Below are 14,084 nucleotides of genomic sequence, written 5' to 3'. Positions count from 1 at the left end.
GAACAAGAAGTATACTGGAAATCTCTGCACCTTCCTCTCAATTTTGCTGTGGATCTATAACTACTCTAAAAAAGTCTTAAAAAAAAAAAAAAGCCAACTGCGTAGAATCCTAAATTCCCCACTAACAAGCCATTTGTGGAATCCCACTGGGGGTGACAAGAAAGCAGCAATATTAAATTTGGGAATAAAGGGAGAATACAATTCTCTTGGTTCATCTCTAGTTCTTTGTATTCTATAACCTGGTTTCATTGCATTTGGTTTAGAGAAGGAAGGCATAACTCCCAATGCTGGCAACCCCTAAAATGCAAACAAAGCTAAACATTTCCAAAGACATAAGGAAAACTCCAGGAAGAGATACACATCCATTCTTACAATAACAGGTAGAACAAAAATGGTGCTAAAAACAAACTAAACAGATTCATATAAATTTTATAAGTACAAAAATTTATTCTGAATAAATCATTTTGTAATTACTGAAAAAGATGTTCATTACTTTACTTAGCTAATATTTACTTAAATCGAGTTACCCAAACAAAATAAACATGGCAATACAAAAATGTAAATTTACAAAAGCTGTACAAAATAACTTAAATTTAAAAATTAGACTGATACAGTCCATATGATCTCTTAAGGGAGCTATACAGTTATAGATTTATATACTTTTTTTAAGGGGGTAAAAGAAAGGATGCTTTAAGGCTTCTTTAAGAGTAATCCTTTTAGCTGGATCATACTCCAACATTTTCTGAATGAGGTCAAAGAGAAGCTCATGTTCAGCATCTTGAGAAAGCATAAATTCCTGAAAGGAAAACAAATACAATCAACAGCCTTTTCTACTACCACTTATTATAATTTTATTTCCCCACCAAAAAAAGAGGGAAAACTCAAGGTTTTGATCACTTAAGCAATGACCCAGGCTTACCTTCAGAGGTTTACAGCGCCTTGAAACGTATCTGCCAGCAGAACTATGTTCATCCCAGTCTAATCGATCATGATGGAAATATTTACGTTTCCTAAGAGCAAGTCCATATCCATTCATGTTTATAATGTTGACAATGAAAACTTAAAACATCTAGTAAAGGTGATCGAAGGCACTTACTCTTAAACATACCTGGTTTTCTGTATCATATGTTTTGGCAAAGGTCCAAGAATCCTTTCCATCATTGCCAAATGTTCCTTACTATCGTGTGTCTAAAATAGTAAAGAAAAGTTATTAACTACCTCTATTTGCACATTGCGCTTTGTTCTTAAACACAGCTGCTAAATTTTTAGTCCATAGATTACAGGTCACAAAGGAAGGTGATCTCTAAAACAGGCATACTTTTAGCAAGTTACAGCTTAGAAGAAAAAATAATTAAGGCCTACAGAAGTTCACCAACAATTTCCCTAAATAAACAAAGACAACTATTTGTAATATACTTAGAAATGTTTCCAATAAAATAATAAATTATAAAGAAAATACAAATGCCCAACAGCATCAGAATTACACGTGATTTTCTTTATCTTTACCTACATTTAATAGTCTATAATGAGAGAGAGAAAAGGTGCTACCTAAATGTGTGTAAATTCATATAAACAGGCAATTTACTTTTGCAAAGTCACTGAAACAGATCATTGTCACTTACTGGAAATACTGTAAACCCAAGGTAATATTCAATAAGAATACATCCTATACTCCAGACATCACATGGCTGGGACCATCCTAGGGCTGCAAAGTAAAGCAAATTGTTAATGAAAAACTCCTCAATATTTCTTACCAACATTTTAAAAAACAAGGATATAATCTGATGTTTGAGCTGGAAAGATCCTAAAGGAATCACTTAATCCAAGCTTAAACATAATACGATAGCATAGTATATAAGAATTAGTTAGGGCTCTGGAGACATCTAGTTTCAAGCCCCAAATCTGGCTTACTCTTTTCGGACTGATTTGGGAAAATTTTTTTTTCCCTAAACCTCCATTTACTAACTTGTAAAATGGGAGCAATCTATACCATGCAAAGACTGACTAGACATGACATGTATGAAGTATAACAGGCATTATATGATTATGTTTTAAAATCCCATCACGGGATTTCCCTGGCGGTGCAGTGGTTAAGACTCCATCTTCCACTGCAGGGGGCGCACGTTGGCCACACAGCCAAAAAATAAATAAAAATAACATCTCATCACATACTACAAATGGGCAAACTGAATTCTAGAAAGATTAAGCAACTTCTCAAAGTCCCAGAGCTGACTACTTGGAATAAGCAAGAGCTTAAAACCCTTAATGTGTTTTACTATACTAATCCCCAAAAGGGAAAAAGGTAGTCCTACAAACACCTAGAACTGTAAATAAATTTTAAAGTTAGCTTCAACAAAGACATACACAGGTCTCAAAGCACAATTAAGAAATTCTTACCTAAAATAACTTCAGGTGCCCTATAGTGTCTTGTAGATACCAATGTACTGTGATGTTCATCATCATATGTTGCACTTCCAAAGTCTACAACTTTAACATCTGGATTTATTAAAGTACGTTCATCACGCTTCTGAAAATCATAAATGATTAAGGAGGCATTACATTAAAAAGTTGTAAAATATTCACTTAAAACTATGAAGATAAAACATCAAAGACTTACCATTTTAGGATTATATGCCTCTGTGTAGTCAGACTGTACAAATAAGATGTTTTCAGGCTTTAAGTCTGTGTGAGTCAACTTATTACTGTGCAGAACTGAGAAAGAAACAGAAAAAGTTCCTGTATTCTAAAAATTGAAAACCAAAAACCTAACCAAACCCCAAAGCCCTGCAACAAAAATCCTCTGTGAATGCCTTTTCGTATGTCCAAATAAGTGGTCAACATTCAATAGCCTACTACAAAACCACCAGGGACTAAAACCTATTACCCCTCTAAAAAGTTAGTTCACTGACAGCTAACTGCTTAGAAGAAGTATCTTTATCTTATGAAGCTGAGATTTGCCATTCCTTAATTTTAACCCAGTGGTTCTAGATTATCATTTTTAGAAATTAGAAAGGTTAAATCGGTCTTATACAATTTATTATTATATGCTGGACAATATTCTCTTTACTGAATGAAATGCAGTAAACTGACCAACCGCTTGTAATCAACCACATCTTTCTCCTACCTACTCTTAAACAATGCCTTTTTTTAAAAAAAATATAATTTATTTTATTTATTTATTTTTGGCTGCGTTGGGTCTTCATTGCGGTGCACGGGCTCCTCATTGCTGTGGCTTCTCTTGTTGCGGAGCACAGGCTCTAGGCACGCAAGCTTCAGTAGCTGCGGCTCATGGGCTCAGTAGTTGTGGTGCACGGGCTTAGTTGCTCCGCGGCACGTGGGATCCTCCTGGACCAGGGCTCGAACCCGTGTCCCCTGCGTTGGCAGGCGGATTCTTAACCACTGCACCACCAGGGAAGCCCTCTCCTACCTACTCTTAATTAAGTCAGGCCTCCAAGTCATATATGTTAGATTGTATTTTTTTCTTTTCAAAGATTCAAATTGGTCTGGCATTAAAATCAGTCCCCATAAACTCAAGTTTCTGGAATATATGCCAAACACTTACAATTCACAGACTTGCATATCTGATATGCCATCTTCCTGATATGATCCAGTCGAAAGGGCAAAAAACCATTTTCCTTAATAAAGTCATAAGTACTAAGTCCTAGTAGTTCAAACACAATGCAGACATGACCATGATGTTCAAACCACTCCAACATCTGGACACAGCGGCTATAAACACATGAGAAAAAAACTGAGTACAGCCTCTTACAATTCAAATCTACCCGAGGCCATTTTCTAAGTTCTATTTCGATACTTACAATGTTCTGCTGGGGTCTGTTGTATTTAAGTGTTCCAGAACTTGTATTTCTGAGCGAGCAGCTTCACAATATCTATCCACATTTTTAACTATTTTTACTGCTACATGTCTACCTCCCCTGTTAATGAAAAGTTAACATTAAAAAAATGATAAAGATGATGTCCAATTCCAGTTTTCCATCACTCTTCAAACTGTACTACTTCTATTCTGACCCATTGTATTTGTTTTTTTGAATTTATGGTTTAGCATTCAGTTTGGTCTAATTATAAGTAAGTACTCTAACTTCAACTCAGTGTAAGCAACTAGAATGACCTTTGGGCATATGGTAGGGTCGGTAACACATGCTGAATGACAGATTTTTTTCATCAGACCACTTGAATTTTTTTTGGTCCTTTAACTACGTACCAAAAGCTCTAATTTAACAATACTGGGACATTATCACCTCAATTTACATTCCAACTAAGACGTAAAACAAATGTACATAGAGCAGTTTCTTCCTATAATACCAGTCACTGGCTAATAACTCCAATCTTCCTTTGGTCCAGGTGACCAAAAAAGTTGGGATATAGTGGGGATAAAGAGTTCTAGTTCTCAGAACCTTACCAACCAATAGTAGGAAGCCTCCTCTAATAATTCATTTGGAAAAGCTTTGCCATTCCAAAGGGAAAAAAAAAATCAAACAGGAAACAAAGTAAAGAAAATTTCTTACACTATGTTAAGAAATTTCAATCAGTTGTTTGAAGGGCACAGATAATTAAACTTATGACACCAATCTAGGAGAGTTCTCAGCTCTAGCTGTGTTACCCCTTTAACAATTAGGTTACTTTCTAAGAATATAGGTTCCTAGGTAAACTACCCTGAAGATTGGTTCAATGTCTGGGGTAAGCAAAGCTCCACAGACCCCTAATATAAATCCAAGGCTAAAATCTACTAATCCAGAAAAAAAAAAAAAAAAAAAAAAACAATGGCCACAACTGTGCCCAGTGGGACAACAAAAGAATACTTTCTGAAACAATAAAATCTATTCTCAGCTTGTAATTAGAAACTTACACATACTATTAATAGCTACTGCTTAAGAACACAAAAGGTTAGTAACCTTATTGGAGTTTCCCATACATAAGTCAAAACTCCAAGCTAAAAGGGTATAATGATGTATCTAATTCATGGTCAGACTATATCTTAAAGCTGAATAAATTTTCTATACTGTTCCCCTTCCCAAGTGCAATCCCAGGCCAGGAGACTTACGCTTTATGATCAATGCACTCCACGACTTTCCCAAAAGCTCCTTCACCTAAAGTATCAACAATTTCATCTAAAAGAGAGAAATAAAACTCAGTTATACCAAGAAGTGGAAAGTGTACTTACAATAAAGGCTATCAAATGCAGATTATTCTAGTTGATGCTACAAATTTCCTTAGTCACTAGATATTTTATTGGTCAACACTGCCAAAAAACATATATAACTATTTTTAGGTCTAATTTCATTCTTAAGCTAATTTCATTAACTTGATTTACTGTTTTGGAAGTTCTGCATAACAAACATTAAATTTCTAAAGAAAGTAAAAACACAATCCCCCCCCACCAAAAGAAATGGAAAAAAACAAACAAAAACAGAGAAAGAAAAAAAGATTTCCAAATCCCTGAAATCTTAATCTATATATAGATTATGTTATCTGAAAAGTTAATAAGTGTTGAAAAATATTCTATACATCTTGCACTTAGTACGTCTCCACTCTGACAGATCAGGTGACCCTCCTCATCATCCTCTACACTCCTGGTTCTTTTCCTTCGGTGACTCTTCTGGAAACGTCAAGTGGGCGGCACCAAGATCATCCAGCCAATCAATATACCCGAGTGAATTCAGGGCAGAATACGAAATTCATTCAGCGGGGAGATATTCAGGCATTCAGATACACGCCAGGCCACAAACGGTTGGCAGGAGCAATTTCAAATTCAGTCCCCAGAAATTCACAGGGCACATAGTTTATGTTAACAGGAGAAAAACATGGCAAGGAACAGATTTTCAGATAAGATACTCAAAGTGGCAAGGCAACAAAACATAATACAATTGTTTTTCTTTTTTAAAAAAATGCTTAGTTGTAGCATTCACTGAAACATAATTTTAAGTTTATCGTGTCCTAATTTAATGTTGCAAAATTGTAGATTATTTACTTGTCAAAAGTAGACTGTGGCCAAATTATAATTTCCCGGCTAAACTAAGAAAACAAATAACAAAACAGCAAATAAAATTAAAATCCTAATTTTGGGGAGAAAAAAAAATTGGCATACAACACTATGGTATTTAAAATGTCATCTGAGCTTGATCTCCAAATTAACCCATAACCCATAACATTCAAATCTGTTTAAGTGGTTTCCTTAGTGAAAAAAGGATTAGAGAATATACTTTGCCAGAACAAAGAGGCATGCACGGCATAATCCTCAGTCGTACAAATATAAAAATTCTACTTCTATTTGTAGTAAGACTTTAATTTAACAAATCACATTTCTTAAAGTACTATAAGAAAACTTTCAGAATATCTTGTAATCCCTGCTATAAACTAACCTAAATTACCTCCTGTCACTGGAATGACAATTAGTTGCCAACTACTAATAAAATCTATTACTATATTAACTATACACATATGGTATTTGAAGAATTTCCTATCCAATGCACAAACACAAAGAATCCTGCAAGTTAAAATCCAGACGACTTTATCTTAAACAGACCTTCCTCAAATGATCAAACACAATTTCAAGTTTTCCTGTTCCACAAGGGAAATAAAATTTCCAAAATATTTTAAGAGCTCATACCCCATGTGAACGATGATATGAAGTGCTGTGGTGAATTCTGTGTTTGCTTTTATAACTACTTCTTCCACTTCTACCAGAGGACTTGCTACTATGGTTCTGATATCTGCTTTCATGATCTCTATGACGATGTCCAGGTTCACATCCTTGATTGTAGTCATTTCTGTATTCATCAATGTAGCGTCTACTATGATAATCCTTCCCATTTATGGATCTGCTTTCCACATAATAGCTAGAAAAAGAGAAAATGTGTTTTCACTGTTCTATGTTAATCCCAAATATCCTCAAATTCTCAGTAAATCTCTTAAAACAGTACTCTTAATAAGATTCTACGCTTTTCTTACCAAAAAGCAAAAAAAAAAAAACAACCTCCCACACAATTTTACAACCATTACAAGTTATCACTGGAAACAGAAATGGTAATCAGTTATTTTAAGTCACCTCTAGTTTTAATCATGAAAATGTATTTTTCCCCCGGTTTTACTGAGCTACAACTGATATGTAACACTGTAATACTTTTATACTGAGACACTATAAATATCCTCATTACCTATCAGATGTTTTAGAGTAATTATATCTGCAGCGCTTGTTCTCCCGTGCACTGCTATGTGATCTCCTCCTCCTTTTATGACTGCCGCTGCTGCTCCTCCATTTTCCATAATCCCAATCTTTTTCATCCCAATCAGGACAATAAGTTCTCTTTGAGTGTCTCATCTACATAAAAGACAAGTTTTTCCCAGTTAAATACTACCCCACATGTCAACACTGTTGCAAATTCACTCTAGTTGTGACGTTTTATTGTTCTTTTAAATCAAAGTTCAAAAATCATTATCACCCAACCTGAAATCACTGATAAACCCAATGATTTTTTTTCTGATGTCTCAAAATCTAGAGTCTGAACTTTATTCATAGATATTCTGCATTATTCATGTCACGCTCAGATTTACTAGAAGAGTGTTGGAAAAATAGGAGGAAATCCCAATTTCTGAACGTTGGGAAAAATCCTTTCCTTCCAGAAGCACAAATTCCTAACAACTTGAAAAAGACGTTATACAGAAACTTTTCACCAACTACCGTTCATACCAGTACTACCTGCCCGGGCCTCACGTCGTCTCTAAAGGCAACTCGAAATCAAGAAGCTCCAATTGTTCTGGGCGGGGGGCTGCAAAAATAACCTTCGGCTAAACGGCCCCACTGCCCGACTTCTCTCACGCGCTCCTTCAAATACGCCATATTATTTTTCTTTCCTCGAGATCCTAAACCTGACTTTTTGTTTACACCACTGAAGGCAAAGGCACGCGCCATTTTCCCCGGAATCCTTTAAGACTCAACTGGACATTAAGTGACACCGCCTTACACCAGGTCAACGTGTTCTTTCTTTTCATTTTGTTAAGAACACTTCCTCAGAGGAGGGAGACTTAGGCACATTCCAGAACCCGGGGCAACGCCACCCCCCGCAGGCAGCCTTGCCGTCTCCGCCCCGCCGCCATTTTACAGCCCGGCCGAGGCCTCCGCCGCCGCAGACAACATGGCGCCCGTGGGCTCCGGGGCTCGGCCCTCCCCGCTCCCTTTGGGGAAGGCAAACGTTCGAGAACTTTCCCCTGCCTGGCAAACCCTATCGCTACCCTCCACCAGTGACTGGAGCGTTGCGGTTCAAACAGAAATTCGCAGCGACGGGCTTGGCAAAGCATGGAAGACGAGCGGACCACCTTTATGCAGCCGGGAGGGTAGGGAAAAGGGGGTTCACCGTGCCGGAGACTGCGGGCGCCCAACAAGCTTGGAGGGGAGCGTTACAAGCGTTCTCGAGGCACAAAAAGAGGCCCTGACACCTGGCCTGCTTCCTCCTAAGTCTTACCGTCCTGGAAAAGAGTCCAAGCCTAAGGAGACAATACTGGCGACGCGACCACGGAGAAAACGCAGCTGGCTGCTGCGAGCTCCGGCAGCAAAATGGAGCTGACAGCCACCGCGTCAGGACTCTCCTGGAAAACACGATGACGCTGCAAACGGGCCTCCGCCTCCGGGCGGGGCGCGCACGCGGGGAGGGCTGAGCCGACTCCAGCTCCGATTTGTGCGCAGGTTCTGGGTCGGGCGCTCGGCGACCGAGGGTGGAGGGAGGGAAGCTGTTGTTGGCCGCCATGTTGGCCCCGCACTCCTTTCTGACTCTGAGAAAACATTATAAGAGTTGGAGAGAAGAGACTCGCTCATGGTCACTAAAAATTGTGTTTGTGAACGCTAGAAATGAGGAAGAGTGAGGGAAGCAGGGTACAAAATAGCCTGTGCCCTATTGCAACCGCTTAAACGATGCTCTAAAAAAAAATTACACCATCTGCATCAAATAGCCCCAAATTGGGAATTGTCTGGATTGGGGCTTTTGTTAAAGTTCTGAGACCTGTTTAAAACTAGTTAAATCTTCGGTGGCTGGGACCCACACGCACTGAACTTGGATTGTAAAGATTTTTCCCGAGGTTTTAAAAGTCGAAGAAATGTGAGAGCAAAAGCCTGGAGACAGAAAGTGGAACACCTCACAAGCAGCATTTCCGCGTTAAGCGAGACCTCTGCGGTGTAAAGGTGAAGTAAACTGCAAAAGGGGGAAATGGAAGGCCATTAGAAGAAGACAATTATCAGGAAACAACCTCTGAACAACAAAAATCAAGCTGCAGTTTTTTTTTCCAAGCTGCAATTTGATGGAACAAAGTAATTGCCAATCCTGACTCCCGCGCCCCGCCCCTTCTCCATTTTGTCACTTGAAAAAAATCACGTACTCGTTACAAATTTAGTGGAACGCATAAAATTATCACGCATTACGGTAAAGAGTAATCTTACTGGTTTTATTTAGACAGGAGAGCAGCGTAGATAACCTGCCGGATACGGGTGCACAATTACTGTAGGGTAAAGTGATGAGGAATATGCATCCCCAGAATCCCTATGCTTGTTTGCATTTCTTAAGCCGCTTCTCAAAATGGATTTGAAGATGCTTTAAAACCATTAATACCTAGATTCTTACATGGGGTCAGGATCACTAAGTACAAGGTAAGTGTTTCACTTGTGAGGGAGAACTTTCTCACAGTAACTTGTGAAATTTACAGCTATTCGGTATATGTTTAACAGCACATTTAAATGTTAAGCAAAACCTAGGGAATCCCAGTCCTTGGAGTATAACAGTTAATCGAAGTCGTTGTGCTAAACACTGTACATAAATTCTCACTTAATCCTAACAGCAATCTAAATATGGGCATTAGCCGTGTTCTCCTATTACAGGTCAAAGTTGCAGTTTGTGCAGACAGCAATTTAGAGTATTTAATTTCTTTAGGCGAAATCCTCACAGTAAAATTACAGGGTAAAAGCCAATGAAAAAATCTTGTACATGTTGCCAAAATTGCTTTCCAAAATGGCTTTAAATTTAGCAAAGCCCACATACAGCCGATTACTGGTTCAGGATATATCCAAAGTTTCATTAATGACGTTAGCCATTTTAGTGCGTCTGTTAGTGCATGCTATGGGCTGTTTGAAGGGCTATGCCCCCCCCATATACTCATGTGTTTAAGTCCTAACTTCCACTCCCTCAGAATGTGACTGTATTTGTAATGTGGACTGAAAAAAATGCACAATGTGAGAGTAGCGAGGTAAGTTTTATTTGGAGCAAAATGCCTGGGGAGATAGCCTCTCAGCTCTGAGGACCTGCTCCCAAGAGGTAGGGGGAGAAGTTAGTGTTATATATGATTTTAGTGAAGGGGGATATGTGCAGTCAAGCAAACCTTTTGGCAGAGGGTTGCTGCTAGCCATGAGGGGCAGGTAGTTGTCTCCATTAATGATTTTAGTGCTTTTCTAGATATGAGAAGATGCAAGAAATTGGGCTCATAAACTCTGAAAATATCTATCTGAAGGCCTGTTCTGCCAGTTTTTCCCAAAGCATAGGGTGCCTCATTCCTGATCTCCACTCTGAACTCCTTTCAAGGTGTGTTGAAAGTCAGTGACTGCAGTGGCTAGTGACTTCACTCTTATACACTAGAGCCAGATGGTAAGCGACAGTTTTTAGTTGGCAGTAAATAGGGTCTTTACAGAGGTAATATGATTAAATGAGGTCATTAGGGAGGGGCCTAATCCACTTTAGCTGGTGTCTTTATAAAGAGATTGGGAAACACACACCCTGAGGAAAGATGACGTGAAGACCGGAGATGGTCATCTACATGCCAAGGAGGAAGGCCTCAGAGTAAACAACCCTGCCCACACCGTGATCTCCCAACTTGTCTCTAGGACTGTGAGAAATTTTTCTGTTGTTTAAGCCACCCAGTCTCTGGTACAGTACTTTGTTTTGGCGGCTCTAACTAAATTAGTGCATAACATTAAAATTTTTGTTATTTTGGTGGATACTGAACTTGTAACTTTATTTTCTAATTAGTGAAGTTGAACATTTTCTCTTGTGACTTGCCCATTCATACCTTATTGCTTTTTTGAATGTACAGTTCTCTTTTGTCCTATTTTCGTGCAGTTAAACCTATTCCATCTTTACCTCTGTCAAGTTTGTAAACTGAGAAACTCCTTTCTTCTTCAGAGGAATTCTTTGAAATGTTTTAAATTTTTCTTCTGTTTTCTTTAAAAAGGCAACTCTTTTATCCATCTGGAATTTTGGTATATCATGTGAGGTGACATTCTTTTGCTTTTTTTTCTCCATGTCATTTACTGGTTATCCTAACACAATTTATGGAATAACTTTTTTTTTTTTTTGTCTGCGCTGTGCAGCACAGGGGATCTTAGTTCCCTGGCCAGGGTTCCAACTCGTGCCCCCTGCAATGGAAACACAGAGTCTTCACCACCACCAGGGAAGTCCCCTCTTCTCTTTTTTTAATGATTTTTGGATACCGCTTTAAATAAACTATGTATACACTACTGTTTACACTGTTTCTATTATTATTATTATTATTATTTTTTTTTTTTTTTTTTTTTTTTTTGCGGTACTCGGGCCACTCACTGTTGTGGCCTCTCCCGTTGCAGAGCACAGGCTCCGGACGCGCAGGCTCAGCGGCCATGGCTCACGGGCCCAGCCGCTCTGTGTCATGTGGGGTCTTCCTGGATCTTTCTATTATTCTAGTCTTATCCCTCACACCATCACAGTTTTAATATTGATATTTGCAGCTTTATAAAGATTGGGATTAATTCCTCTTTCATTATATTTAAAATATTTTCCATTATCATGTATTCTTCTAGATTTGCTTTAGAATTATTATATGGAGTATCACTACCTGAACCACAATTGGTACAAATTGAATTTAAGGAACCATCAATCCATTAGTGAAATAGTAACTAATCTATCCACTTTACTAAACTGATTAAAAGTTGAGTCCTTTGTATTAAAATTTATCTATTTACATGTCTCTTAGGTCCTTAGACTGTGCTCCCGTGGAGTAGACAGTGTCCGATGTCCTTTGTATCCAAACCTGGAAGAAGCTCAATAAATTACTTACTAGTTTTAGTTGTTCAAACAACAACAAAAAAACATGTCTTCAGAAATACCCACCATAGAGATTATGAATGTGTTGCTAAATGGATTTGGAAAATTCCAAGTTCAACCAAGGTATGAATTACAACTATTCAATTTGCCATTAACCAAAAGGTCTGCAAGCCTTCTACTCAAGAGCTCCAAACAAGGATCTAACAGGACTCAAGAATTCTAATGAATTCAGGTACAATTCAAGAATGGTGGCTGCAGCAAAAATAGCCATGAAGTCTTCCCTCCCCTGAGAGCAAGGGAGACAAAGGGAGCAGCGAGCAGGCAGAGAAGTAGCACAGCCGGCCTTGAGAGAGTTAATCATGTTGCGAAGTAAATAGAAGTGAGTTTTCTTTCTCCTGAGAGCAAGGGGGAAAAAGGGAGCATCGAGCAGGTGAAAGCAGCAACACAGCCGGCCCTGAGAGAGTTAATCACTCCTTGTTTAACTGTCACTAACTTGTAGTAACTGGATTTGTGGTTTACAAGGCGAACCTCACTCCCTGACACTATGTAATTTACATTCGGCACCCATCACCCCTGACTCTGTGTTACATACCCCGTCTTTCACTCCCTACACTTACATTCTATATGCCCCTCGTAACAAGTCACCCCCTATAGTTTTTGAATTTCAGAGACAAGGTCACAGACCGATAAACCAGAGGCAAATGGACGGTTACCAGACTGCCAGACCCCAATTACCAGGCAGCCTGACGCCAGCTATGACTGTTTTGAAATAATGCAAAAGAAAGGAAGCATGCAAGACCTTCACTACTTCGATCCTTATATACCCCGGGCTGTGAGCCCCACATCTAAAATCTCCCGATTCCCAAGGAGGGGGGGCACAGTTGTTGGGGCGCTAGCTTGCTGTGTCTTCCCTTCTGCCTAGCAGAAAAATAAAGCCATCTCTCTCTTCCTCCAAAATCCCTGTCTCCGTATTTCTGTTCGGCCTCGGTGCACAGGGAAGCCGATATTTCGGCAACGTGGTGAAGCAGGTTTCAGGCATAGTTTGTTTATTCTATCCCTTAAACTCGTATGAGTTTTAACTCCCTTTGCTGTGAAACCATGATTATTTGGCAACTTCTGATAGTCTGGGTCAAGGGTTGGCAAACTTCCTTAAAAGGCCAGAGAGTAAATATTCTAGGCTTGCAGGCTGTTTGGTCTCTGTCACAGCCAATCAGTTCTGCTCTTGTAGCACAAAATAACCAGAGCTACTGCATAAACGTGGAAATGGCAGAGTTCCAAGAAAATGTTATCTGCAAAAACAGGTGGTCAGCCTGAGGGCTGTAGTTTGCTAACCTCTTGTCTAGTTGGGGAACCACATTACTTTCGTTTTAAAGAGAATTTGGGTTGATCAGCAATATTCTAATCTTCTAGTCTTCTGAGTAGTTTATACTTACTGCCAAGTAATACATGGAACCGAATGTCAATTATCCAACTGCTAATGTGATCAGTGAACCAGTCAATTCAGTGTGAGTGGACAGAAATCAACGTTCTGGATCTTGATCCTCATGGTAGCCTACGAGAGGCCCAAGGGGGAGCCAGTATACCTCCCTATCTATGAGATCCTTATGGGTACAACTAAGCAGACATAAGAATAAGACATAAGAATGAGCTCTAAGAACCCAGAAGTCATATTTGTACCACTAAAAAAATGGCACAGTTTGGAATAAAAATTGAGGCAATGTCAGTCAGTACAAAACTTCCTGACCATCAGTAAAAAACTCTTAAGGGTGGTGACAAAAATTCAATGACATGTTTGGAGAAGAAAGATATCAAGTGTAAGAAGTGGCAAACCAAATTCTGGCCTAAAAGAGGCCTAATACTAATTCTAGAAACTAATGGTTAAAAGGGTGAAACAAAACATGAGGGCATTAGTGTAACTGGCCCCTCAGTTTAGTGTAAGGCATGGAAGGTACCAATAGTAACAAGAGAATAACTGCAAGCTAACTCCCTAATTGCAGTTAAGAAAAAATC

At 38.9% G+C, this 14,084-nt stretch overlaps 1 protein-coding gene across 1 annotated transcript; it reads right to left on the bottom strand.

Moving 5' to 3' along the window:
- Positions 1-423: 423 nt before the first annotated feature.
- On the bottom strand, positions 424-8,619 carry CLK1 (CDC like kinase 1). The gene is made up of 13 exons (XM_082629841.1): positions 8,481-8,619; positions 7,176-7,339; positions 6,629-6,857; positions 5,527-5,617; positions 5,063-5,129; positions 3,819-3,935; positions 3,563-3,729; positions 2,618-2,712; positions 2,398-2,527; positions 1,623-1,705; positions 1,109-1,188; positions 920-1,010; positions 424-796 (listed from the first exon to the last, which is right to left on the bottom strand). The coding sequence occupies exons 2-13, from the start codon at positions 7,337-7,339 to the stop codon at positions 653-655; spliced, it is 1,458 nt and encodes a 485-aa protein (XP_082485967.1). The 5' UTR covers positions 8,481-8,619; the 3' UTR covers positions 424-652.
- Between the last annotated feature and the right edge of the window lie 5,465 nt (positions 8,620-14,084).

This window comes from Mesoplodon mirus (genome assembly GCF_964341445.2).
Source record: "Mesoplodon mirus genome assembly, chromosome: 8".
In the NCBI taxonomy this organism is placed as follows: Eukaryota; Metazoa; Chordata; class Mammalia; order Artiodactyla; family Ziphiidae; genus Mesoplodon; species Mesoplodon mirus.
Note: the sequence above shows the minus strand (reverse complement) of the source record. Positions and strands in the feature narration are given on the sequence as shown.

Excerpts from the sequence above, each read along its gene's own strand:
- CLK1 (XM_082629841.1), bottom strand. The coding sequence starts at position 7,339 with ATGAGACACTCAAAGAGAACTTATTGTCCTGATTGGGATGAAAAAGAT. Across the intron at positions 3,730-3,818 it reads ACAGACCCCAGCAGAACATT|CCGCTGTGTCCAGATGTTGG; the intron begins GTAAGTATCGAA and ends ATGTGTTTATAG. Across the intron at positions 1,189-1,622 it reads TTGGGTTTACAGTATTTCCA|ACACACGATAGTAAGGAACA; the intron begins GTAAGTGACAAT and ends TTACTATTTTAG.